Source organism: Moschus berezovskii, chromosome 14, assembly GCF_049115385.1.
Source record: "Moschus berezovskii isolate FMDL1 chromosome 14, NW_MosBer_1.0, whole genome shotgun sequence".
Taxonomy (NCBI): Eukaryota; Metazoa; Chordata; class Mammalia; order Artiodactyla; family Moschidae; genus Moschus; species Moschus berezovskii.
The window spans coordinates 80,977,542-81,003,882 of record NC_142473.1 but is presented as its reverse complement, the minus strand read 5'-3'; the positions used below and the strand labels follow the sequence as shown (position 1 = coordinate 81,003,882).

Below are 26,341 nucleotides of genomic sequence, written 5' to 3'. Positions count from 1 at the left end.
AGCCTGACTCCAGCGCCAGACTCCGTGGGTTTGAATCTCAGCTCTGTCACTCTGGGCAGGACGCTGAGAGCCCATCATTCCGTTTCCTCTTTACCTCACCGGACTGCTGTAACAGTTATATAAGTAAACTCACATAACGGACTGGCCCACGGAAAAGGATGTTTATTATTTCCTATGGGCACCTTCCTTGATGCCAAGCTGACCCATCCCATTAAACAGGTCAGTCAGCACTGGGAAGCACTGCTCCCTGAACTCTTATCCGGTGCTCTTTGCTCCTGCAGACCTGAGCTCTGTAAAGGGCGCCGCCTCTGCCTCATTCACAGCCATGTCCCCAGCAACTCAGGCAGGCTGTCGGCCACGTGTGTTGATTCAAAACACATGTTCGTTCTTCACTCTTTCCCTCCACAGGGTTGCCTTTGGCCAGATGCACAGAAGGTGCAGACCTGGCCCCAGCCACCTCCAGTAAGTCTGGTAAGCTCACCACAGAACAGAAGCCACCCTCACAGCCCTTAGGTGGGGAGAAAAGCTGCCAAAATAACCTCCAGTCTGACTCAGAGACTTGTGAGCGGTGAGCTGAGTCTCTCTGGCCTTTTAACCCTCAGAGTCACCCTGTTTAGGACCAAAGAGAAGTACACGTCCCTCACTTGGGAAGCTGGGTGGGAGAGACAGAACCTGGTACTAAGCACCCGGGCAGGGTCACCTCCACAGTGATCAAACAGGCACCTCGAGGCGTTCCCAGGGATGTAGGCAGAACAAGCTCCCCTGTAGGCTGACAGGAAAATTTCACAGAAGATTCATAGTGGTTTACCTTATTAAGGGTCTTGGGGAACAATGTGGTTGTCTGGAAATGGGAAGGGAAGTCCCTGACCTGCTTCTCAGACTGGCCTCTATCGGGAACCCGGAGAGGAAGCTCACTCAAGCTCAGAGACTCGAGCCTCTTTCGGAGCTCTGTTGGGTAAGGCGAGGCTGTCAGCTGCCTGTCTCCACCTCTACCACCTCCGCCCAGGTGCTGAAGCCCAGGTCCTTGTGGATGAGCACCAGGCCAGGGGAAGGGCCCGGCTCCTCAGGTGCCACAAAACACTTCTCCTGGCTCTCAGAAATGGTGACCTCGAAGATGTCCCGGGCCGGGGCGCCGTCCCCTTCGCTGCCTGCATCCAGCAGCTCTGGCTCGGCCTGCAGGAGCACCATTGTGGGCTCGGGAGTGGTGGGCAGCACACAGGGTGGGCTGGCGGGGGCCCCAGGCTGGTGACTGAGCTGGTGCCGCCTGAGGCTCTGCAGGAGCATGTAGCCCATGCCGCAGGTGGGGCAGCGGTGGGGCTTGTCGGCCAGGTGGGATTTGAGGTGGCGCCGCAGCTTGGTGGCCAGTGTGTAAGCCCGGCCGCACTGCGGGCAGGGGAACGGCTTCTCCCCCGAGTGCAGGCGCTCGTGAGCGCGCAGCGTGTGTGGGTCCCGCAGCGCCTTCCCGCACACGGGGCACAGGTGGGCCTCGCCCGTGTGGGAGATGAGGTGGCGCCGCAACTCAGGCCGCTGCGGGAAGGCGTCGGCGCAGTGCGGGCAGCGGTAGGGGCGCTCCCCTGTGTGCAGCCGCAGGTGCCCGCGCAGGTTGCCCCGCTGGCGGAAGGCGCGGCCGCAGTGCGGGCACAGGAAGGGCTTCTCCCCTGTGTGCAGCCGCATGTGGTTCCGCAGGGAGCCCTGGCTGGCCAGGGGCCGCCCGCACACGGGGCAGGGGCACGGGGCGGGGGCCGCCGCCACCTGGTGCGTCTTGCGGTGGAGCCGCAGGGAGGGCCGGCGGGCGAAGGCCTTGCCACACTGGTCGCAGGTGAAGGGCCGGGCACCGGAATGGACCACCTGGTGCTCTCTGAGGTCTCGCCGGGTGCCGTAGGCCTTGTCGCACTGAGGGCAGGGGAAGGGCCGCACCCCGCGGTGGCCCAGCGTGTGGGCTTTGAAGCTCTCCTCTGAGCTGTAGCTCTTACCACATTCCGTGCAAAGGAAGGGCTTGTGGCCCGTGTGCACGAACGCGTGCTTCTTCAGGTGGCAGAGCTGCAGGAAGGCCTTGCCACACTCCCCACAGCGGTACCGCCGGCCCGGTTTCGGGGAGCCTCCCGCCGGGCCAGGGGGGCTCCGCAGGCATGCGGGGAAGCCAGGGTGCTGCTGCTCTCCAGTCGCCTGGGACCCGGGTTCTGAGGTCTTCCCTTTGGGTGGGCGCTGACCGCTGGGGCTCTGCAATTTCTTGACCAGGTGAGCACACAGCTGGGGGGCCCTGTCAGAAGAGGAGGAACTGGCCTCACCCCTCGCAGGGCCCTGCTGGGGAGCGGAGCTGCTCTGAGGCTCAGGTGGCGTCTGGGTCTGGGGTGGGTCCTCCTCGTCCATGCTGCCATCTTCAGGCAGCGGGCCGAGTGGCTGGCTCTCCTTGGGAACCGGGGCCTGGGTCTGGGGCATAAGTTCAGGGCTCATCACACTCTCTGCCTGGATGCTGGGGGGTGACTGGTGACCAGGATCTGCAAGGCAAGAGTACAGTGCTGGGCTTAGTAGAGACTGTAGCAGGTGGTCATGGTGGTCTCACCAGGAGTTACAAGAATATGTCTTCTCCTTCTCCGCCCCTGAACTGCGGAGGGAGCCATGACGCTGATCTGTTCTCTGGAGCATGAGCCATGCGCTCTGTTTATCTTTCTGGCCAGTCTCAGGGGCCTTCTGGGGAGGCTCTCCTGAGAACCACAGTGTTCTAGACATCTGAGTGATCCCTAGAGAAGGCCATCCCAGAGTGCCCTTGTGCTCCCTCTGGGTACAGGCAGGCATTTCTGATGAGCTGAGACCACCACCTCCTCACTTTAGCTCATCTGAAAATAAAGGAACCCACATCCCCAGCCCAGACAGAAAAAAAAAAAGGAAGAAAATTCAAAACTTTACACACAGCTTGCTATCTTCATTCAGGTGACCTTACTATTCTGGGAAACTTAACTCAGGAAGATAAACGTGCAAACATATATACAGTTGATCCTTGAACACAGCTCTGAACTGCACTGGATTTGTTTCAACAGAAATTTCAATCACAATCACAGGTGGATGAATCTGTAGATGCAGAATCATGGATACGGAACCTTGGATATGGAGGGCTAACTGTAAGTTATATTCATATTTTTGACTGCCCAGAGAGAGCCAACGTCCCTAACTCCTGTGTTGTTCAAGAGTCAACTATACTGTTCATTCCATGGAAAAGACTCATTACTCATCAATAAAAGATCCAGTGACAGTTTACACCCCCAAACTCTAAACCTCTCACCTGAAAATTCTAGTCTTGCTACGTCCATGATCCTAAGCCACTGTCATTATGTCATGAGCCTTATTGAAAGCCTGATCATACCCCACCCCTATCCCACATTGAAAAATCCACCTTATACCAGATTTTAAAATTTCAATAAATATCCAGGCTTTGCCCTTTCACCTCAGAAAAGTTACTGTTTTCCCCTGCCGTCTTACACCGTGAGCTCTGCTTTGTCTTATGAACACAGGTAATTCAGGTGATAACGTGGGAAGCCAGCGTTTATCTGGCACATACCTGGGCAAGGTTCCGCTGCATCCTCCCCGGGGGAGGCCACTTCCTGTCGCAGGGCAGACTCTACTTCTGTCACCGCCGCCGCAGAGCATGCCGCTTCCTCTAGCTTGGGCTGGGTGGGGCTCGGGCCCTCAGAGGGAACGTGGGGCCACAGCCGTAGCTCAAAGCCTGGCTGCACGAGGCGGGACACCTGCAGGTGCAGCCTCTCGCCGATCCGCACCAGGGCCACGTTCCCCTCGCCCTCCAGCCTGCCCCGCTGCACCAAACTGCAAAGCAGAGTACGGGCTAGCCCAAGAGCTCCCTTTCCAGCGGCCCTCCCTGGAAGCCCCAGCTCTTCAGCAGTCTGAGTCCTACAGGACCCTGTGCCTTTGGGAACACTCACTGCAAAAGATCCCTGGGTAGGAGTTACCGACCACTTTGGGCTACACCCCCTGCCTCTACAACAGGCCCCAGAGGAGCATCTCCACTACACACTCTCCTGTAACTTACCTAGTCCAGCCTGCACTCTGCTCACAAACGCACACGTCTCCCCATGAGCCTAGTGACACGTCCTGAAATAAACCAATAACAGTCCTTCTCCCATGTGCTGGAGGCGGCCAGGGTGAAACAAACAACGACGACAACAAACCCTGATGAACGCTTTCCTGAGACGGACCTAAGATGAAGTCCCTGGAAGGTTCATGGTCGCTGGTCTGCCTCTCCAGGACTACACTGTTTGAGTTTTCTTTCAATACAGGATTGTCCCTCACCTCCTCCCAAGGTGTGGAAGATCACTAAACTGAACAGCAAAAGCAGTAAAACTTACATGAGTTCAATGAGGCATGGCATCGAACTAGTTATATGACAGAGCTGGGATTTAACTTCATGACTTTGTAATTCCAAAAACCTTTGCTCTTGACTTTTGGGACTACTGACACTCCTCTAATCCACCTTTTCTTTTCTTTTTTACATTTTGGCCGTGCCACAGTGGCATGTGGGACCTTGGTTCTCAGAGGATAAGGGATGAAACCCCTGCCCCCTGCGGTGTAAGCAAAGAGTCTTAACCACAGGATCGTCAGTCCCCTCTACTAACCTACCTTTTAACAACTTTTTGCACCTCCTTAGTTACTGCAAGAGAGGGGAAGCAACAATCCCTGAGAGACGGGGCACAAACCACCTCCTAACTCTTGAAATACCCTGCACCTTCTAACAAACTGGAACGTTATCTGGAAACGTCTAATTTTTAACCACGATGAGGAGACGCCTATCCCTCAATACCTCCTTCCGCTTTGGTTCCACTCCACTTCCCTCCTGCTCGGAGACAGACTCCTCTTCCAGTGGCCCCCAGAGCAGTCCCGGCTGCAAAGGCTCGCCGACACACCAGACCCCCAAGCGCTGTTCCGCGGTGAGTGAGGGGCCAAGGGCCAAGCCCTGGGGAAGGCTCTTCAGAGCGAGGATGGCTCGGGTCGGTCCGGGCGGGACGTCTTTGAGTCCCAGTGCACAGCCTTCTCTGGGAGGGCTCCATCCCGAGTCCGGGCCCAGGCGTGGATCGGGGGCTGCGGGGAGAGAAGAAGCTGCCCAAGAGGTGGTGGGGGTGCCGAAAGGTGGGGTGAGGGAGGAAACGCGAGGTCCAGCTAGGCCTTAGGAGTCTGAGGGATCTCTAAGGGTTCTAAGAGGGCCCTCCGGTTCGAGGGCTCTTAAGAAGGCCCCAGCGACTCGGAGGGCGCCGGAGGATGACGCCAGGCTCGGCAGGAAACCGGTCAGGGAAGAAAGAGTTGACCAGAGAACGTCCGGTGTTGCCAGAGCAGGGCGGAGGGTCGGAGACACCCGCAGGTCACTCACCTAACTGCAGTCTCCCCCTCCCCAAGAGCAGCTCCTCCGTCGCCTCCATCCCGGGTCAGACAGCCTCCTTCCGCCGGAAGTGAGCTTCGCCTTCTCAGCTCCCCCCTGAGGCACAGTCACGGACATCCAAATTTCCTTTCGGGAAAGAATCCAAAGAGTCAGACCTCATGGGTGCACAGGACCGGGGGTGCGGGAGTACTTGGTGAGGCCAATCTCTGTCCGAGAACAATACGAGCTTAGAGTTCCGGAGGTCCCGCCGGGCATCTGAGAAGCCGGTAAAAGGAACTAATTGTTCTCGGCGCTTCCCCCGGGGGGGACCAGTCGGACAGTGACACTGTTCCTCCTCCTGGCGGGCACGTACTCAGGCACGTACGGAAGGGGAGGAACTTCCGGGAAGGCCTCGTTGGGACCGGGCGGCAGGTCGGAAGTGGGCTGGAGGTGTGGCGGAAGTGGCTGGGGAGTGTAGGGACTGGGAGGGGGCGGTTCCCCGTGAGACAGAGGAGCCGGATGTTTGCAGATCTTTGACAGGCGTGGCAGCGAGAGCGGTGCCCCTCCACGGTGAGCTGCGGGCGCTGGGTCTCCCTGCGGGGTGACGGGGGCAGGAAAGGGGCCGGTCAGATCTTCCGAAGGAAGGGGCTTCGGATGGGGAGGGTCGGAGCAGAACTGCGGAAGGGAGCGAGGATGGAGTGGGGCCTGGGAACCTGGCCTTCCCGCTGCGCGGGCTCTGCTCCCCTCGGATCTGCGGTGAGAGGACTTTACTTCCTCGTTCCTGGCCTCCTCGCTGGCTGTCATCGAGCAAGCTCGTGGGAAGGGGAAGTCTCCCTGGTCCCATCTGGGCAAGCACGAAGACCAAGAGGTTTGGGGAAGAAGTATTACACCGTCGCCACTTCTCGGGTCACATTTTCGTATTCGTGACATGGGATAATTACTCCCAAGCCGGGTTTGGTAAACCATGAGTTTCTGTGCAGATGTGATTGCAGTTGGAAGTTTTGCCGCTGTGTTGTGATTTGCATTTTCACAATTCTGGAGTCCCACTTAGGAGGGCGACCCCAACGCCAGAGAATACGATTTCATGTTGTTTATTCCAGTTGTCCACGGAGTTGATCAGGGAAGTAGCTTTACTTTGCCCTTTTTGTAGAGCTTTGAGAATCGCTTGAATAACAGTCCCTTAGAGAAGTATTGAAGGAATTGACCTGCACAAAGGGACCACCTTAAGGTAGACATGGATTAGAATCTTGACTTTGCTGTATTACCCTAAGCAATTGCCTTATTATTATTATTTTTTTTTCTGGTGCTAGGTTTCTCAAACTGTAATGGGTTTTACATACCTCTCTTGTGTTTTACATACCTCACTGGTGCTGTTGTGAAAAGATAATTGGTATCCAGCTCATGGGTGGTTGGTTCCCTTTTCCTCTTAGGATACAAATTGACTTGTTCTGTTAATCAAAAAAATAACTGAGCATCTCCTCTGTGCCAAATGTAATTTTGAGTAGGTCAGGCAGGATTTCTTAAACAGGAATTCTGAGAGGGCTTGTGAATCCCTTAAATTTCATGCAAGATTTCACCTATGTGCTGATTTTGCTGAGGGAAAAAGCCACTAATTTCTCCAGAATTTCAGAGAGCTCCAGGACTTCTGCCTAAAATGATTCTTGAAGATTTTTGTGAAAGTCGACATTTTACCAACTGAGAAGGGAAACTTTACTCTGAGAGTAAAGGCTTCCCAGGTCGCTCAGTGGTAAAGAATCCACCTGCAGTGCAGGAGATATGGGTTCCATCTCTGGGTTGGGAAGATCCCCTGGAGAAGGAAATGGCAACCCACTCCAGTATTCTTGCCTGGAGAATCCCCATGGACAAAGGTGCCTGGCAGGGTCACAAAAGAGTCGGACATGACTGAGTGACTAAATAACAACAAAAAGAGTGTTTTGCAGAGTGGTGCAGGACTTGTAAGTGACAGGAGTCTTGGGCAGCCAGGATACTTCTTTTCCACTATTTTATGTTCTAATTTCCCTGTCCTAGCTTCCCTTCCCCTCCCAATGAATGGGAGCTGAGCTTCTGGGCTCACTTGGGCAAGTGCTGTTGGTTGGAAAGTGATGAGAGAGGCTGGACTGGCTGGGAGGTGGAAACAAGAATGATTAGTTGTGCTGGAAAAGGAGGTTATGGGGCAGGTGAGAGGTCAGTTTGTAAGAACTGACAAAATGGAAGAGTTGCTGGAAGAGGTGGGGTTAAGCTCATCTCCCTCTGAGTGTCCCTCTCCCTCCCTCATTCATACTGCAGCTCCCAGCTGTTTCTTCTAATCCCGTTGTCCACTTTAGCAGAAGTATTTTAGAATGCTGGACAATTATATTTCTGGGAGGAACCTTCACTTCTGTAGATGAGGAAATTAGGCCTAGATAGGAAGAGGACTTGCTCAGCATTTTGCGACCCAGTCAGCTCTATGGCTCAGGTCTTGGCGTATCTCATCCCACGCCTTTTTCACAGCATCAGATACCCACTGTGAGCAGGAAGACGTCTCTGGAACAGCTAGGGGCAGGGCTGAAGGAACTCTTGGTGTCTGGGCAATAACCCAGCAGAAGGGATGGAGAGAAGGCTCGGGCCTGGACAGGGTTCCTGTGGGCTGCATTCTGTCCCTGTAACCTGGCGAGAGGGGCCCCTGCTGGGGGAGCCTGCACAGCCTCCTGGCTGAATGTTGGGGCGATGCTTATTCCTGAATTAGGTGTTGGAGGGTCTAAACGGAATGGGGAGCTGGGGTGAGGGGTACAGCGGCACTCAGTGGGAGAAATGCATTCCTAAACAAGAAAGGACATCTTTCTTGTGTTTGTGGGAAGGGACTTGTGCTCTGGTGATAAGCAATGAATAAGGGTAACAGGTAAGGCCAGAGGACAGGAAGAGGAAGAAAAAGAAGTTGTGTGTGTTTTTTGGGTGGGGCAGGGGAGTTGTTTGGTGGCTCAGTTTTGGCTCCAGACCTTCAAAGAGCTTTTACCACTGAAGCAGTGTGGTTGCTCTGGTAACAGGGTAGTTGTTGCTAGGTTGTTGCTACGTAAGGAAGTAGGGAGCCGCCGGTTTGCCATCCAGAATCTTTGCCAAGACGTGCACAGGAGGTTGTCACGTCGCTCAGAGGTGTCCAGGGTCTGGATCTGGGCCCACAGTTCTCGCCTCTTCTCCCCTACCCGCGTCTGGGTCTTGTCTGCACTCCTTATCTGCCCTGCTGAGTCTCTGACCATATATGTAATTTTTCGGGGCTCCAGGAATGCAGTGGACTTAGAGCAGCCTCTCCTGCGGTGTTGGCCGAATGGGTTGAATTAAAACTCCCCTCCCTCACACATCTGGTGAGCTGCTGAAGGGAGAAGGGGTGGCTTCTCGTCAGGGCCGAGGGCAGAAGGTGCTGCCTCCAGGCTGCACGCAGCCGCGTCCCTAAGGCCAGAACTCAGGCCCCAGCAGACCCAACGTCGGAGCTGGCTCTTCTCCCTGCCCGCCTGTGGCAGCTGCTGTGCTGGTTTCCACCTCCCGGATCTCTGCACTCTGGGTATCATGGGCTTCCTCCTTCCCCACCTGTACCCTCCGATCCTTAAGGTGGTCCCCACAGAGTAGAGTGGGCTTGGGAGCCTCCAGGAGCCTGCAGATTGTCTGCGGTGACTGGCAGGCAGATTGCATTTCCTGCTCCTCGATCCTGTTCTGGGGCAAACCCAGCTGGGCCCCTTGGCTGTGGCAGTTTTTCTTTGGCCTTAGGACCACAGCTGACCAGTTTCAGGCAGGGGTCTGGAGCAACCCTGTGCTTCTTAGATTCTTGTGCAATCTCTTCCCCGTAACTGCTGGGGTCTGGGAGGCTTCTGTGCTCTATGACCCTGGAGGAGAGGGGCATGGGCCTCGACCCTCTGCAGCTGGGATGGCATGGCTGACCCAGCGGGGCAGTGGGCAGTGCAGGGTGTGGCGCAGCCCTTCCACATCCAGCTGGAGGGGCCTGATGGCGGGCACTGAGCCGTGCCCTCTTCTGCCCCAGCTGCCTTTCCTGACAGCGTGCCAGACAACCGTGGAGCCAGGAAAGCCAGACGCTCCGTGGTGCTCTTGGCACGGGGGAGAGATGTTGAGGAACAGGGGAGTGAAGAGTGGGGGCCGGAGGGCTTGCCGTAGAAGTCATGGGGGAAGAGAGTGTCTCTCTGAGAAGCCAACTCCCTGCTGTCTCTCAGGGTCCTCTGTGGGTTCTGTCGTGTGGAGCTGTGGGGTGCAGGCTTGGCCATGGACCCGCTCTCAGAGCTGCAGGATGACCTGACCTTGGATGACCCCAGCCAGGCTCTGAACCAGCTGAAGCTAGCTTCCATCGATGAGAAGAACTGGCCCTCAGACGAAATGCCCGACTTTCCCAAGTCAGGTGGGCGTGGCCGGATGTCAGCAGCCTTGGGTGCCTTAGAAGGGGAGGCCCCCGCACTTCCTGTGGAAGGACAACCCTGGGAGTATGAGGTGGGAGCAATCAGATTAGAGCAGAGGGGAGGAGGGTGGGGCTGGAGCACAGGCCTCACCTGGGGGATGGGCCCGAGAGCACGGATCCCAGAGGGGGCCGTCACCCCAGCCCCCGGGTTGTCCCCTGACTCTGCTGTGTTCCCCAGATGACTCCAAGAGCAGCTCCCCAGAGCCTGTCACACACCTGAGGTGGGACGACCCTTACTACGACATCGCCCGGCACCAGATCGTGGAGGTGGCAGGTGAGCGCCCCCGCCCGCCGCCTTGCCCCTTGTCCCCCACAGTCCGCACTGCTGGCTTAAGGAAGCCTGAGGGCAAGGGGCTGCAGGGGCGGGGCAGGCTTGACCCCTGACCAAGGAGCTCTTCTGCTTCCATGTACTTTTTTTTTTCTTTTCGAGTTCACTTTATTTTTGTTTTTTGTTTTTTAATCAGAGGATGATTGCTTTACAATGTTGCGCTAGTTTCTGCCATACAGCAACAGCAACCAGCCATCAGAGTATATGTATACACACGCCCGCTCCCTCTCGGACCTCCCTCTGTCCCCCAGCCCCGCCTCACCGAGCTGACCTCCTGCACATCACGTTCTTTCAACAAGCAGACTCAGTTGTGAAGGCCACTGGGTTAGGTCACCCGCAACCACCTCCAGACCTGTGGCCTGGTCTCCATTGGTGGATGGCGTGTGGGAGGCACGCTGAAAGCCCCGGGTGTGATTCCCAGGTCTGCCCTCTGAGCGCCTTTCCTCCTTGCAGGGTTGCTGAGAGGATGACGGCAGTGAACATATGGCAGGGCCTGGCCCACAGCCAGAACGTAGTTGGCCCTGAACACGTGTTCATTCGCCTCCCTGCGCTTTGCCCTCAGGTCAACTTTTCTACCCCAGGAGTTCCTAGGAATCCCAGGGAGGCGCCAGTCCCTCTGGGGAAACCCCAATTCTAAGGAAGTCTGGAATGGCAGAGCCTCCTTGCGGGAATTAGGAGCCACGTGACTCCTGGGGCATCGGGTTCCCCACACATGTTGAGGACGGGTGTGGAGGCCCCCTTGAGTCTTGGCCTCAGTGAGCGCCCACCCTGCTGTTCATAACATGGGGCCCAGAAGACCCCTACAGTGGGGAGGAAGCAGAGACGTTGATGGCCTGGTTTCTGCCCTTAGTCCTCCTGCTGAAAGAGGAAATTGAAACTGTAGGATCCTTTGTGTTTCCTTCAGCTGTAAGCAGGGTGACAGCCTGGCCCTGCTCTCAGGTCTTGGGGTGGACTAGGGGATGACCAGATGGCTTGTGGTCCCCGGAGCCCTGTGCCATGCTGGCCGAGGGGTACCTGGAGGCATCCGGCCAGAGGAAAGGGGCAGGGAGCCCTGTCTGTCCTGAATGCTGGGCTCGGGGAGGGGTGGGGAAGTTGAGATGGTTGTCCCTAATGTTTCAAGGTGTTTCCTTGGCATCAATGTCCCTGATGCCTACCCTGGTCTGGTTTAGAGAACTTGGTGGTGGCCTCTCTCAGCCCTACTTAAGCAAGGCCGAGAGTTCTTTAGTGATCTGGTCCTGCCCTGAGTACAGGAGGGTTCCTTGAAGGTTTAGAACTTTTCCCGCCCCCGGAGATGGACCTGGTTGGGAGTGTCTGATGTGAAGGAGTCTGTCTCCTGACCTCCTCCTGGTGTGCATGCCCAAGTCACAGGCACAGCAGGGTAGGCTGCCCCCAGACCCCCGCAGGTGTGTGACCCCTGTGAGCCGAGCGGCAACTTATTTCTGTCTCTCCAGGGTGTGATGAGCCTGAGGGGGCCCAGCCAGGTAGGTGTGTTGCTGGCTCTCCATACTTGGCCTTCTCTGGGCTGTGGATCAAGAAGGGCTCTTGGTGGAAGCCAGGTGGGGCCAGCTTAATTGCAGCCCCACTCCTGGGAGCTGGGAGCTGGTGGCACCAGGCGGGTGGGTGGAGATCGCAGAGGATTGTAGGAGGTTTGACAGTGTGGGGGCTGTGCGGTGACACGTGCAGAGCCCCAAGGGCACAGCGCCCCAGAGGACGGAGGGGACCTTGTCCACAGGGGGTCGTGGGGCTGCTTGTGAGCCATGGCCTGGCCTGAGTGCTGGCTCTCTGGGGGGACATCCCCCATGTGTGTGCCTCTCTGACTGCTGAGAGGTGTTCGGATTGGCACTGCCTGAACAAGAGTTGTTTGATGAAGACTATGGCAACGTCCGGGGAGTCCAGTTTCCTGGCCTTGGAGCCCCTCCTGCAAGGGAAAGTGATTTATGTCCCCAGCTCCTCTGCAGTCCTCTGTTGTCCTTGCTGGCATGCTCCACAGTCAAACCTGACTGGTCCACGTGGGTTCTTTTCAGTGGCATGCTGGTAAATGTTTAATAGTTGGTCCTTCAGAAAGGAAAAAAAAACCCAAAAACTGTTATTGTAATATTTGTAGCATTTTCAATTTCTGCCTGCCAGTAGCAGATTTCAGGCCACCAACAGTGATGTCAACTGGCTTGCAGTATTGCCGACAGTTTAACCTTTGCACAAACACACCCCAGCTCCCACCTCCCATCTCCTTGGAGGCCTGCTCTCAGGTTGTGGGAGGGTGCTGGTCTGGCCCGTCCAGAATGCCTGCTGGAGGAGGCGCGCTGTGGCTGACTAACCCCCAGGTTCCCCTGGGAAGTTCCTGATCGGTGTCTGGGGAAGGCAGAGGTTTCATTCTCAGGCGGCTGGTCTTTTCCTGGTGCTTTTCCACAAGCGCCGGGCCCGCCCTCTGAGCCCTCTCCCTCAGTGCTCTGGGGACACAGCTCCTTCTTTCCCTTCAGTCTCCAGGGTAGAAGTCTGTTCTCTTCTGAGATCAGGAGGGGACTCCCAGGCCTTTTTTACGCATGCATCTTGGAGGAGCAGTTACCCTGCCTACTGGCAGATGCCCGAGCCACCCAGGACTTAGGCGGCTGGGGCTCCACTCCAAGGAGGAGAGGGCAGGCGCTGGGCCCGGGGCTTACCCATGTCTCGTTCCTTGCTGCTCTGAGATTCTTGCCATCCGGTCTCTCCCTGACCGCCCCCCCAACCCCCGACTTTGTCCCTCATCCCCATCCTGACTTCACTTGCATTTGCAAAACATTTACTCTGGAACAAGCCCAGTAGTCAGCATTGAGGATTCATTGAGGAAAAACGTACACTCCTTCTTTCACGGATCGTACGGTCCAGTGAAGTGGTTCTTGAAGTGGTCAGGAGGCCTTGGGGGTGTGAAAGGTATGGCCCTCTTGTGCAGAAAACACATGCATGGACTGGCAATATCTTTTCTCTGAGCTCACAGTGTTGGTGGGTGCCTATTGGTGGGACCCCGTTTGAGGGTCCAGTGTCCCATTTACAAGGTGCTGGGGCAGCTGAGTGGTGGAACCACAGGCCTCTGGCCTCTCACCTCAGCTGCTTGCTTAACCTGTTACCAGCTCTTTAAATCCCAGAGCCCTGTGAGCTCAGACCTCCCGCCCTGCCAAAGTCCTCAAGCCTGCCAGCCAGCGTGTGTGTGTGTGTGTGTGTGCGTGTTAGTCACTCAGTCGTGTCCAACTCTTTGCAACCCCATGGACTGCCGCCCACCAGGCTCCACTGTCCATGGAATTCTCCAGGCAAGAATACTGGAGTGGGTAGCCATTCCCTTCTCCAGGGGATCTTCCCTGGTCCAGGGATTGAACCTGGGTCTCCTGCACTACAGGCAGGTTCTTTACCATCTGAGCCAGCAGCCAATGAGGGTCACCTTACTGTTGGAAGGCAGCGATGACAGTCTTTCAGAATCCTCGATGCTCCTCCCAGCATTCCCCCGGCACTCTGGATGTTTCCTCTATTCAGAGAAGAGTAGATAGATGATGCGTCCCCCACCCCCGCCAGCTGCAAGGCTCATGGTAGGAGGCTGAGGGGTTATTAAGCTCCAGGTTGTACATGAGGCTGGGCTGGTCAGTCTAACCTTCGTCCTTGCCCCTGCCAGCCTGCTCGTCCTTTTGTCGGCGTCAGTGGGAAGTGAATCAGAGCAGGCAGCAGAGCCACCCGCCGCTGGCTGCCAAGGAACCCAGTGCCTCAGGATCTGGGCCAGGCTGTGAAGGAGAACAGGTGACACCCACTCCTTCACAACAGACCTGCTGCTGGACGGAGCAGCACCGTCTCCTCCTCAGGAGCGCTTGCAGAAGGATCTTGGCTTGTGAAGTCTGGGGAAAGTCTGCCCCACGCTTTGCAAAACTGCCTACAGCAGTCTCATAACCCAGATAGCACCGTGAGCAGACTCAGAAATAGAACTGCGCCGGGCTGACCTGTGCCAGGCCACCGGCGCTTACTGAATGCCTGCCACATTGCTGGGCTCTGGACCAGCACTGGACATTCAAAGACGGACCAGGCAGCACCTGTCTTTGAGCTGCTCATCACCTCCAGAAGAGACAGACACAAAGACAGTTATACAGGAGTCAAATCATCGTGACAGTTCATGCGGGGGACCCCTGGCCTGCCCCAGGGAAAGAAGAGAGACACAGGCTTCTGCTTGGGACGGGTCTTAAGGGTTCAGAGATAGCCTAGAGGAGAGGATCCAAAGTGCCTGGAGGAAGTCCTGTTGTCTGGCATGAGAGGCCGATGCTAAAGCCGCCTGTTGTGCACTGGCCTGAAAGTGTGTGGAGTGTGAGCCTGCCGGGGGGAGATGGGCCAAGCCTGGAGAGTCCTGTGAGCCTTTCTGAGGGCCTTTTACACAGCTCAGGGTGGGGTTCAGGAGGAAAGGGGAGTCAAGGCAGGAGAGACAGGCACAGGTCGATGTTTCTAAGTCTCCACGGCTAGAAGTTGGGGCGGTTTAAAAAGGAGAATGGAGCCTGTCTCTGGGCTTGATGGGAATCCTGACCCAGGAAATTCTGGGAGGGTCCTGGCTAGCACCTTTCAGGGCCGACAGGCTTGGCAGTGTTCTGACTGGAAATGGGATTGTTGGAGGGGTTGATCCAGAGGCTGGACATGATAGTCAGACTCCTAGGAGCCTAGGAGATGCGGGCTCAGGCCAAAGCACCAGGCTGACCACCAGCGGGGACTGAGGCCATGCCGCCCATATTCCAGAAACCTGCCTCAGCCTTGAGCAGAAGGGCAGAGCCTTGGAAAAGCACTGAGTCCTGGGTTAAGTCACTGACCAGAAGGATCATGAAGACCATGGCCATGAAACATGGAGAAGAACACTCAGTAGTAAGGTGTCAAGGAGTCCCTTAGTCCTCAGAGGTGAGAGGCAGACTGGCCGTGTGGGCTGTACAGAGGGCTTCTTTATTTGCCTCTGAAGGAGGGGCATCAGGTGAGTGTGGTCTGGTGACTCTGGACAGCGTGAGGCTAAAGATGAAGGGGAGGGCCCTGGGACATGGGGGATGGGGGACCGAGCCTTATACCCACCCGGCTTGGTTTGGGGTCCCTGGTCCACACTGACCCTGGAAGAGCATCTCACCTTGGGGGGCTGTCTCGTGTCTCAGAAGCTCCCCGGCTTCATGACAAGGCCAGATGGTCAGACCATGAAATAGTGACTCGTTTTGGACAGACATCCCTCAGGGATTTACACAATGAGCACTTTTCAAAGCATTATAAACTCTGAACTCCACGTTCTTGAGAATATCCTTAATGAGAAAGAAATGATTTGTAGAAATGTCCTGAGATCAGTCAACTGTGGCCAATAGTTCTGATAGTAAAAATCAGAAAGTGCTGTTAGTAGTCAAGAGCAAGACATGACCATTAAGTCATCATCAGACTGATTTCCTTGGTGGCCCCAGGCTTTCTGAGAAGGTGGCTCCAAGAAGTTTTTCACGTACAGGCTGCTCAGAGCAGGTGTTTCTGGAATAAGCATGGAATTATAAGATGATGTGTGGCAGTTGCTTTGGTGGCTGTGATTTTTTTTTTTGTTTTCTTTAGTTATGGTGAAATTTACGTAACATAAAATTAGCTATTTTAAAGTGTTTAATTTGGTGGTGTTTAGTACATTCTCACTGTTGGCAGCCACTACCTCTGTCTAGCTCCATCATTTCATCCATGCCAAGCCCAATAACCATAAGCATCAGTCCCTATTCTCCCTTCCTCCCAGCTCCTATAACCACTGATTTGCTTTCCTTTGCTACAGATTTACCTAAATAGCTCATATAAATGGAACCATACAATGTGTCTCCATTCAGGTTCTTTCACTTAGCATCCTGGTGTCAAGGTTCATTCACAATGTAGCGTGCATCAGTGCTCTGCGCCTTTTTATTGCCAAGCAGTAGTCCATTGCACGGAGACACCACATCTTCTTTATCCAGCCATCCGCTGACGGACGTTTGGGTTTTTCCACCAGGCGTGACTTTTCAGAAAGTCATGTTGTTTTTTGTACCCCGGGTCAGCAGCCCTGAGAGCACCCTGTCCCTGTTTCTTCAGCGACACGCCCTTGAGTGCAGGCAGTTGCCCAGAGGTCCGCCCGCCTGGCCCCCATGCTGTACAGCACGGGTCTCCAGGCCTGGCCCCTTTCAGATCCTCGCCTGACTGCTCGTGGCTGATGGCGCACCTGCTGTCTTCCGTCTTTCTCCACACCCAGGAGATGACAAGTACGGGAGGAAGATCATTGTGTTCAGCGCCTGCCGAATGCCCCCGAGCCACCAGCTGGACCACAGCAAGCTCCTGGGGTGAGTGCCCACGGTGGGGGGTGGGGGGAGTGGTAGACCGTGTGCCCGGATGCCGCCTGCTGCGGGAGGCCATTTTCCTTCCTGTCCTGGGAGTACCAAGCCAGCCACCTCCCTCAAGGTCTCCCCTCTTCTGCTGAGGGGGCTGTTTTCCTTTTGTTTATTTATTTGTCTTTGGCTGTGCCGGGTCTTCACCCCTGCACGGGCTTTTCTCTGTGTCAAGTGCGGGCTTCTTTCTGGCTGCAGTGTGGGGGCTCCTCATTGCAGTGGCTTCTGCTGTGGCGGAGCACGGGTCCTAGGGTGCTCGGGCTTAGTTGCGGCCCCCGGCTCGAGAGCACAGGCTCAGTAGTTGTGGCACACGGCCTTAGTTGCTCCGTGGCATCTGGGATCTTCCCGGACCAGGTGTTGAACCTGCACTGGTAGGTGCCTTCTTTACCACTGAGCCATCAGGGAAGCCCTGTTTATTTTAATAATTTTATTGAAGTTTGACTGTGCTGGGTCTTCGTTGCCGTGCGGGCTTTTCTCTGGTTGCGGTGAGCGGGGGCTGCTCTTCCTGGCAGTGCATGGCTTCTCATTGCCGTGGCTTCTCTTTCTGCGGACCACGGGCTCCAGGGCGCGCAGGCTTCACTAGCTGCAGCCCCTCAGCGAGCCATTTTACATCGGGGTGGGGGGGGGGGCGAGGAATCAGACCTGGTTTCTAGTCCTGGAAGCTGTCTGTGTGACCTTGGCAAGTGTCTGCATCTCTTCCAGCTTCTTTTCCCATTTCTTAGGGGATGATACAGAGATACTGCTCGGGAAAATACTTTGAAAAGTCAAGTACCGTCCAAACGTGAGGCCTGATTAAGAGGTTGATCATTCTGAGGTGGTTCACCATTCACATGGATAATTACCATGAATTGTATTTTGTGCCACATCTGGCGAAACGACTTCTGTACCTATGTGGGTTCTGATAGCCAAACGGATGAAATAGCTCTGGTTGGTCTGGAAATCTCCGGAGGCAAGTTCAAAGGCTGATTGAAAGCGGAAGTTTGACAGGCTTTGTTCTGATAAGTGTGGGTCCTTGGGCCTCCACCAGGCCCGTGCTGGCCGCACAGCGCCTGTGTGCGGGACCCGCAGAGGGAAGGCCATAGCTGCCTTCCTCCTGAGGCTCCTCCTCCGTTTGTGCACAGATTCCCATCTTGCGCTCCTTTCCTGACCACTTCAAAGCACTCCCCACGGTTGAGAATGTCTGCCCTGCCTTTACCGGCTCTTTGGGGGTCCTGAATGGTTGTGTATGTGGAGGGCCTGGTGGGGTCGGGGATAGTCTGGGGCTGCTGCAGCAGAAAGGCACGGGGGCGGGGCGGGGGCTCGGAGTGCAGTCTCTGCAGTCCTGTGTGACTGCTTTCCCTCTAGTCTCCGGAGCCCTCATCCTGGGGCTCCTCAGCCGCGCAGGCAGGCAGAGCCTTGCCCGGGCTTGTCCTGCAGCCCAGCCAGGAACAGGCCAGGGACCCCCGCCTGAGGGGGGCTGAGTCACATGCCCTCCTCTCTGGTTTTATCTCAGCATCTGGCAAGGCATGGGACAGACTCCTGGCCGAATGATGGTCCGAGTGGGAGGAAGTCAGAGGAGGGAAGGTGGGAAAACACCCAACTTTCAGGAGCGAGCTTGCCGAGTAAGGCTGCCCCCTACTCAGGGGCTTCAGGAAGCCCTCTGTCACCCACCCTGTCCGTCCTGCATTCCTTCCCAGCAGGATCTTACCCCCTCCACCGGGCCTGGCAAGGAGACACTTTCATCTTGTTTCCAGTCTGTCATCTTGTTTCCAGTCTGATTATCTCAGGCTTGGCTTTTACCAGCTGTCCAGTCAGATCTGGGGGGTTGAAACAGAAAGTGCCTGAAGCTTGGATGCAGAAGACCAGTGAAACTTCAGCCCTGCCATTAACTAGCTGTGTGCTTGGGTCAGGTCTCTCCTGAGCCCTTATAAAAATAAGAATTGTGCTCACTTCACCAGGTTGGTGTGGGCCTTAGGTAAGAAAATATACATGAAATGCTAGTGTGTTCATCTGTATCACAGATTTCAAGAATTTAGAAAAATGTAGATAGTGATTAAGAAAAAGTATAGAGAGCAAGAGAGTCCCATGAACCCACCACCTGGAGAGAAAAATCACTTAATATTTTAGTGGATTCATGTCCTTTTTTCTTTATTCTGTAACATATATAGGACCCTATAGTCAGTTTTATATCTTATATAATGTTTTTATCTTCTGAGCATTAGACATTCCTCAAGGACATCCTTTTAAAAATTTTTTATTGATATATTTGTATCCAGGAAAGCAAGCACATTATGTATACTACTTGATGGATTTTCAGAAATTAAATATACCATGTCATCCCCACCCACAAACCTCCCTTTGCTCTTCCAGTCCCTGCCCCAAAGTGTAACCACTGTTCTCACATCAGGCTCCACAGATTGGTTCTGTCTGCAGAAGCATCCTGTGGGGTATTCTATTTATAGATGTCCTTTGATTTATTTAACCAAGTCCCTATTCTTGGACACTTAGTTTGATGCTCATTCCCCCCCCCCCCCACCGCTGCCCATTATAAAACAGGCTGTAATGAACAGCCTTTTATTAAAACACTTCTGTCCATCTCTGATTAGTTCCTTGGAATAAATTCCTGGACACATTTTTACCAGGTCAAACAGTATGAACATGTTATAGCTTCTGATAAACATCACTTCATTGCCCTCCCAAATGTCATAACATTTATCAAAGGATGAGTGTATTTTCACTACAACCTTTGCTGTTTTGCTTATCTTTGTAAATAAATCAATCGTGCGGCATGCGGGCTCTTAGTTCTCCCACTAGGGACTGAACCCATGCCCCTGGCAGTGGAAGCTCTGAGTCTTGACCACTGGACCACCAGGGAAGTCCCTAACTTTTGCTGTTTTACAGTTGCAAAGTACTCAGTGTGTGTAAGAGGTTAATTATTGTGCAGTGATGATGATCAGAATTAAGATGATAAATCCGGCACCAGACACCTCACATGCCCACCAGTGCTGTTGGCCCAGCACCCGTGGGCCAGTGTTCAGGTCACCCTGTTTGGGTTAGGTCAGATTGTGTCTAGGCACCTAGTCCCATCCTTGGGCACCTTCCCAGCTCCTTTCCTGCTCCCCCACATCTCCTTGGAAGCCCAGCCCCCTGCCTGGAGTGGCGCTCGTCCTGGGGCCTGGGAGCTGCTGGCTGGGCAGGACGAGGCCTTCCCCAGGGCTCCTCTCCCTCTCTGGGGCTCACATTCGATCACGTCCCACTTCCCCACCGCAGATGAGCCCAGCAGCCACGTGTGTTCGGATTACATGGTAGCTACTGTGCTGTGAGGATTGGGAACTTGAACTGTGGGTCCTTGGTGCACAAGCTGTCCAGAAAGAAAAAAGCCTGGAGCAGGAGAGGAGGTCCTCTGTCCACTCGGATCCCCGTTTACAGTGTTCTGTAGCCAGCCCTGCGGGTGTAAACAGCAGACCTGTCCCATGATCAACGCGGCCAAACTTGGAGTCAGTTCACCTCCAGGCTCTCCCACAAGTTTGACCTCTCTGAGCCTCACTGCCCTCACTTGTAAGAAGGGAGCAGTGTCAGCCTCCATCATAATGAGGAAGGCGTGAGATAGTGTTTGCAAAGTGCTCCATAGACACCGAAAGGTTAATCCTGATAAATGGTGACCGCCATCATCATTGACTCACAGCAATCCCGTGAGGGGAAAGGCTATTCCCATTTTGACTGGGAGTATGTGAGGTGGCTCCAGTTAGAGTCCTGGTCCCCTGCCTTCTAGTCAGTGCTCAGGAGAGCTGTTGCTGTTATTCCTCGCCCAGCCCAGCTGTTCCTCGTCCACCACAACACGGTGACCAGTTGTGCAGCCAGAATGGACCGGGCGGGTCGCAGGCGCAGGGGGCGGTATCTTGGGGCGCAGGGTCTGTCTTACCCGGGCCTCCCCTGCAGACATGGCAGGCCTGAGTAGGGGTGTCTCTTGCAGGTACTTGAAGCACACCCTGGACCAGTACGTGGAGAGCGACTACACGCTGCTCTACCTACACCACGGCCTCACCAGTGACAACAAGCCCTCCTTCAGCTGGCTCCGGGATGCCTACCGGGAGTTTGACCGAAAGTGGGTGGGGGCCCTGGGGGGCCAGCACCTTCGTCCTATGCTGGGCTGCCCTCTGCTTGGGCAGGAGTGTGTTTTCCATGCCCCGGGGGAGGTGGGTGCCCCCCGACCTGGGTAGACGGAACACTAAGAATCTCAAGTTGGAACAGCCTGGGCTTAAATCACAGTTTCTCTGCTACCTCGCTGCGTGACCTTTCATGCTCCTTAAGCTCTCTGAGCCTGTTTTCTAATGTGTAAAATAGGGCTGCAGAGGAACTTAACCTGGCAGGCTTACCGCGAGTCATCAAATCAGGAAACGTACATCAAGGCCCAGCTCTGTGCCTGTCTGTCCCCTGAGCACCTGTTCTGTCTCTGCAGGTACAAGAAGAACATCAAGGCTCTGTACATCGTGCACCCCACCATGTTCATCAAGACCCTGCTCATCCTCTTTAAGCCCATCATTAGGTCTGTGGGTCCAGAGCGGGCACTGGTCTCTCATGCCCCGCTGTGAGCTGTGAAGCAGGTCCCCAGGAAGCCACCCATCCTGGGGACAGACTGGTCAAGGCTCTGCCTGATCTGGGTGGGCCTGCCGGAGCCGGCCCACCCTGAACCCACACGCACTTTCTTCCACTGACAGCTTCAAGTTTGGGCAGAAGATCTTCTACGTGAATTACCTGAGCGAGCTGAGTGAGCATGTGAAGCTGGAGCAACTGGGGATCCCCCGCCAAGTGCTCAAGTGAGGCCGGGGTGGGGGCTGTGTGCGCCTAGCGGGCACTCTGTCCACGCAGGTCATGCCTGGTCAGATTGGGGGGGGGGGTGCCGGCCAAGGGGAGCAGCAGCCTTGAGACCCCCAGGGTACATGGAGGACGCAGATGCAATGGAAGGAGGCAGCACATGGGGTCAGAGTGAGCAAGTTCGCGTCCCGTATCTGCCGCTGAAAAGCAATGTCACTGAATCTTCATTGTTTTTTTTTAAAGTGAAGTGTGGTCGCGTTACAATGTGTTCCTTTCTGTTGCGCAGCTGCATGAATGCGCTCTATATACACAGTACAGCTCCTCACCCTGGAGCCGCCCTGCCTGGTGGACACAGTAGGGGAGGGAGGCGAAGTGAGAGTGACCCTGACACACAGACACAGCGTGTGCGAAACAGCCAGTGGGGAGCTGACACAGCGAGCTCAGCCCGGGGCTCGCTGACGAGTCTTTCTGAAGCCTTCGCTTGCTCCTGGGCAGAGCTGGGTTGGTGGGAGAACCGAAGGAGGTCATCCATGTAAGGCAGCCCAGTGTCTGACACACAAGAGTTGCCACGGTGACCGCAGAGCCAGGCCAGGGGCCGGACCCTCCCCCTGCTCCCACAGGTATGACGACTTCCTCAAGTCTACGCAGAAGAGCCCCGCGACCGCCCCCAAGCCCATGCCACCCCGGCCCCCTCTGCCCAACCAGCAGTTCGGGGTGTCCTTACAGCAGTGAGTACGCGAAAGGTGGGGTGGGGCCGGCATCCGGGGGCCGGGAGGGCGGCAGGGCCCTCACAGCCTCGTGCCCTCAGGCTCCGGGAGAAGAACCCAGAGCAGCAGCCCATTCCGCTCGTGCTGCGGGAGACCGTTGCCTACCTGCGGGCCCACGGTGAGTGCCCGGCTTGCCCTCCGCCCTCGGGGAGCTGCGGGGCAGGGCTGGGCGGGGTCCCACGTGCACCAGTACCTGCCCTGAGCCCTGAGCCGGATGGGAAGGGGTTGGGGGAGTGCACACGGCGCCCCAGAGCTCTGAGACTCACCAGGCCCGCCGTTTGCCAGCTCTCACCACCGAGGGGATTTTCCGGAGGTCGGCCAACACCCAGGTTGTCCGGGAGGTACAGCACAAGTACAACATGGGTGAGTGGCCCCAGGGATGTGCTGAATCCCGAGGGCCGGCGAGGGCCGCGCAGATCGCGCGTGCGTGCGTGCGCGTGGTTCCTGTGGCACTTGGCAGGATTACACGGGCCTCACTCCTGCCTACTTGTCCCAGACCCTCGATGAGGCTTCTGGAGGGAGGCGAGGAACGGCCGTGGTGTGTGTCCAGGGGCCCCGCTCCGCGGGCGGCCGGAGCCTGTGCCCGGGTCCCGTGGGAGGTGGGGCTTGTGGCCGGGGCAGGCCGGGATTGGCTGCCGGCCTCCAGGCCCCGCCCAGCTCCTTCGCCGCCCGCCCTCCCGCCGCAGGGCTGCGCGTGGACTTCGAGCAGTACAACGAGTTGCACCTGCCGGCAGTCATCCTCAAGACCTTCCTCCGCGAGCTCCCAGAGCCGCTGCTCACCTTCGACCTCTACGCCCACGTGGTGGGCTTCCTCAGTGAGTGGCCCCCTCGCCCTCCCCAGCGTCCGCAGGGTGGGTCGCCGCTGGCCTCCGAGCGAGCCTGTTCGCCCAGGAAAAGTCTGGTTGGGGGTCTCCCTCGAGCCTCCTGGTAGGGCTTCCCGAACCGGTCTGGCCATGGGCCCGCGTGACCCGGCCCGCGTCCCTCACAGACATTGACGAGAGCCAGAGGGTGAAGGCCACGCTGCAGGCCCTGCGGACGCTGCCCGAGGAGAACTACCTGGTGCTGCGTTTCCTCAGCGCCTTCCTGGTGCAGGTGGGACTGGGGGGCCTCTCCCGCTCACCCGGAGTTGGGGGGGCGCTGCTCCTGGACTTGGTTGCCGGCCTGGGAGGCAGGGTCTGTGCTTTCCGGCTGCAGCGCCCCTCCTCCCCCGCCGTTCCTCCCACAGATCTCGGCCCTCTCCGACCAGAACAAGATGACCAACGCTAACCTGGCCGTCGTCTTCGGCCCGAACCTCCTGTGGGCCAAGGACGCCGCCATCACCCTCAAGGCCATTAATCCCATCAACACCTTCACTAAATTCCTCCTGGATCACCAAGGGGAGCTCTTTCCTAACCCCGATGCCAAGGGGCTCTGAGTGCCCACCCCGCACGACCCCTCTTCCGGCAGCCCCCACTCTGGACTCTCCCTCCTGGCTTCAGCCTTACGGGGGTTCCTGCCCGGAAAAGGGGCCATGAGTCCCCTCGGAGAGGGAAGCTGGAGCCCGCCCCCCCGGACAGCTCCTCCTCCCTTTCTGGCTGGCCCACCTGGCCGGCCTGGAGGCCTCACTGTAACCACAAGACCTTCTCTCTTCGCCTTATACTTCTCACTGCCTCCTTGGGTCTCTGGCTCCTGCGAGACTCTGTGGAGCTGGCCGAGGCTCTTCAGCCGGGAGGCCTGGCCCCAGCAGCCACTCCCCTGCTTCCTTCTGCCTCTCTCCCTGGTAGCTGGAGATGCCAGAATCACTGCCGGCTGGGCTGGTAGCCAGGGCTGGTCCTCTCCCTTCTGCTTGCTGGGGGAATGAAAGGCTAAGCTGGTTGGACTGGCCCTGCTGAGGCTCCTCCCTGTCTGGGTGAAGGCCTGGTGGTAGGCACCCTGTTCTGTCCTCTCCCCTCTGACGGCTCAGCCTTTGGCACTTCCACAGCGAACGGACAGCGGGCTGGAGTCCCACAGCGGCCTTCTCTTCCGAACATCCCGGGTCCGCCTTTCCCAGATGGTACTGCCTTCTAGGGCAGCCTCACCCCACTGGTTCTCCTGCCAGGACTGGGAGCTGGGGTGACGGGGCTGCGTCCCTGCCTCCGTTCAGAAGAGATGCCCCACTCTCAGCCCCGACAGCCCCCTAGGGTCCGGTCAGACCGGTGACCAGCAGCCCCCGGCCCACCCCCCCCCTTGCCTCTCCTCCCTCCTCACTCAGACAGATCCTTGGCCTCGTCTGTTGTGGAGTCACGGGGGGCCCTGCTCCTGCCCGGGCTGGCTGACTCAGGGCCTCAGATGGGTGGTGGCTCCTTCCTCCAGTTGCGGACTCCTGGAGGGGCCAGGTAGAGACTTTGCTGATTAGATTGGCCCCTGCCAGGTAAGTTCTAGCAGCCTCCCCCTGGACCTGGTGATGGCGGAGGCCCCTCTTTCAAGCTGTCCCTTCCTGGTGAACCTCCTTCCTGAGGCCTTGGCCAGAGCCCGCACCGTGGAGGCCTCACTGACCAGCCCTGCCGCATCTGCAAGCCGGGCGTGGCCTGGGCCCTGACCTCGCTGGACTCTGTCCCCAGGCCATTGGCATGTCAGGACCCCCACAGATGGGTGTGAGTGCTGTCAGCTGCTGTCTCCAGGCCAGGCCCAGGCTTCTGCCATCTGCCTGCCTCTGTACATCAGGTGTTGCTCACCGTCCCATTTACCGGGGGGCCTTGTGGGTCTGTTTGGTCTCTCTCCTGCCCCCCCACCCCTGCCCTCACCACTAGTCTTTACCCTGGGGGCGCGGGGGACTTGTACTGTGAATCAAGTGTTCACATTCATACTTCATGACTTCCTTGGCACCAATCATGTATTTTACCTTTGCACTTTTTATATTTCAGTAAAAATCAAGATGGAAAACTTTGCATCTGGCTGATCATAGAAGTGGGCATGGAGGCTCAGAACCGGGTGGGAGGTGCAGTGTGGGGTTGTGGAAGAGGGGCAGATAGGGCCGCAGGAAGCCCCCGCCCCATCCGTCTGACCCCTTCCACATCCTGCTGGTGTGAAGCCAGCTTTCTGAGCATCTTCCAGGTTTAGAAGCGTGAACAGTCACCTTCCATTCTTTCTGCACCTGTAGCATTCCAGCTGGCCCCCAGGCGCTATATCCTATTAACCAGGACCTCCGTCCCCCAAACAGAGCGGACTGTGGTGGACCACAGCACGAGCTCTGGAGTCAGGTCGGGGTTTGAATCCTGGTTCCATCACTCACAACCAGCTCTGACTGGTAATTGTCATGCAACTGGTCCCATTGCTGAGACTTGCTTTGTGTCTCGGAAGATCAGAAATACCGTTGTCCTTCCTAGATGTGGGGGATGTGTTCCAACCACCCCCACCCCGAGATACCACAATCCAAGGGTGCTCGAGTCCCATATATAAAGTGGCGCAGTAGTTGCAATGTGACCTCCACACATCTTTAAATCATTTCTAGATTACTTAGAATACCTGATACAATGGAAACGCCATGTAAATAGTTGCCAACATGCAGCTGATTCAAGTTTTGCTTCTTGGAACTTCCTGGAATTTCCTTTTTCCAAATATTTCTCTATCCAAGTTTGGGGGAGCACTCAGATGTGGAACCCACAGGTGCAAGGGCCAACCGTAACGTACACACAGCATAACAGAATGAGCACCCAGTGGAAACTGGAACGATGGTCATGTCGCAGGTGGATGAAGTGACAGGCCCACCCTCTGGTAGCAGCCAGGGTTGGAACCCTCATCTGACCATTCCAGTCCTTCCCATACTTCCCTCAGCCTGAGAGCTCGGCTGTTTCCATCTGCTACCCAGTCACGTGGAGGCTATGAAAGATCCAGCTTTCCTCTTTTGAGCAGGTTTGGCTTTGATTTCAAGGTTGAGATAGGGACTTCCTGGTGCTCCAATAGCTAAGACTTCATACTTCTAACGCAGGGGGCTTGGGTTCCATCTCTGGTCAGGGAACTAGATCCCACCGGCTGCAACTGGGTTCACACTCTGTAACTAAAAGATCCCACCTGCCACAACTAAGACCCGGTGCTGCAAAATTAATATTTAAAAAAAACAAAAGGTTAAGATGGTCAAATTTATGTTTTATGTATTTTACCACAATTAAAAAAAAAAAAAGGTATGTCACAGGGAGCACAGGCCGGAGTTTCACTTGGCACAGTGGCCAAGTTCCAGCTGTTAGCTGCTTGCTGGCTGATTGCAATCAGGAGGGTACGGTGGCCTCGGTCAGGACTGATCTATCTCCTCATTGCTTGATTTGGCGGAGGAAGGCGGGCCAAAGCTGT

The 26,341-nt window shown here is 56.3% G+C and overlaps 2 protein-coding genes across 3 annotated transcripts; one reads left to right on the top strand and one right to left on the bottom strand.

The window, feature by feature from the left end:
* Positions 1 to 146: 146 nt before the first annotated feature.
* On the bottom strand, positions 147 to 5,658 carry ZNF408 (zinc finger protein 408). Its single transcript, XM_055423970.2, has 5 exons — positions 5,375 to 5,658; positions 4,811 to 5,088; positions 4,043 to 4,104; positions 3,557 to 3,819; positions 147 to 2,498 (listed from the first exon to the last, which is right to left on the bottom strand). The coding sequence occupies exons 1-5, from the start codon at positions 5,421 to 5,423 to the stop codon at positions 970 to 972; spliced, it is 2,181 nt and encodes a 726-aa protein (XP_055279945.1). The 5' UTR covers positions 5,424 to 5,658; the 3' UTR covers positions 147 to 969.
* Positions 5,659 to 5,782: 124 nt separating this feature from the next.
* On the top strand, positions 5,783 to 24,942 carry ARHGAP1 (Rho GTPase activating protein 1). Of its 2 annotated transcripts, XM_055423972.2 has the most exons (14): positions 5,783 to 5,932; positions 9,559 to 9,740; positions 9,976 to 10,071; positions 11,577 to 11,606; positions 16,343 to 16,430; positions 20,428 to 20,559; positions 20,914 to 21,000; positions 21,173 to 21,271; positions 21,890 to 21,997; positions 22,078 to 22,154; positions 22,322 to 22,399; positions 22,723 to 22,851; positions 23,025 to 23,128; positions 23,262 to 24,942. In XM_055423972.2, exons 2-14 carry the CDS (start codon positions 9,608 to 9,610, stop codon positions 23,448 to 23,450), a joined length of 1,350 nt encoding a protein of 449 aa, XP_055279947.1. In that variant the 5' UTR covers positions 5,783 to 5,932; positions 9,559 to 9,607; the 3' UTR covers positions 23,451 to 24,942. The 2 variants fall into 2 exon arrangements, with proteins under 2 accessions (XP_055279947.1, XP_055279948.1); XM_055423973.2 differs by lacking the exon at positions 11,577 to 11,606.
* Positions 24,943 to 26,341: the final 1,399 nt, after the last annotated feature.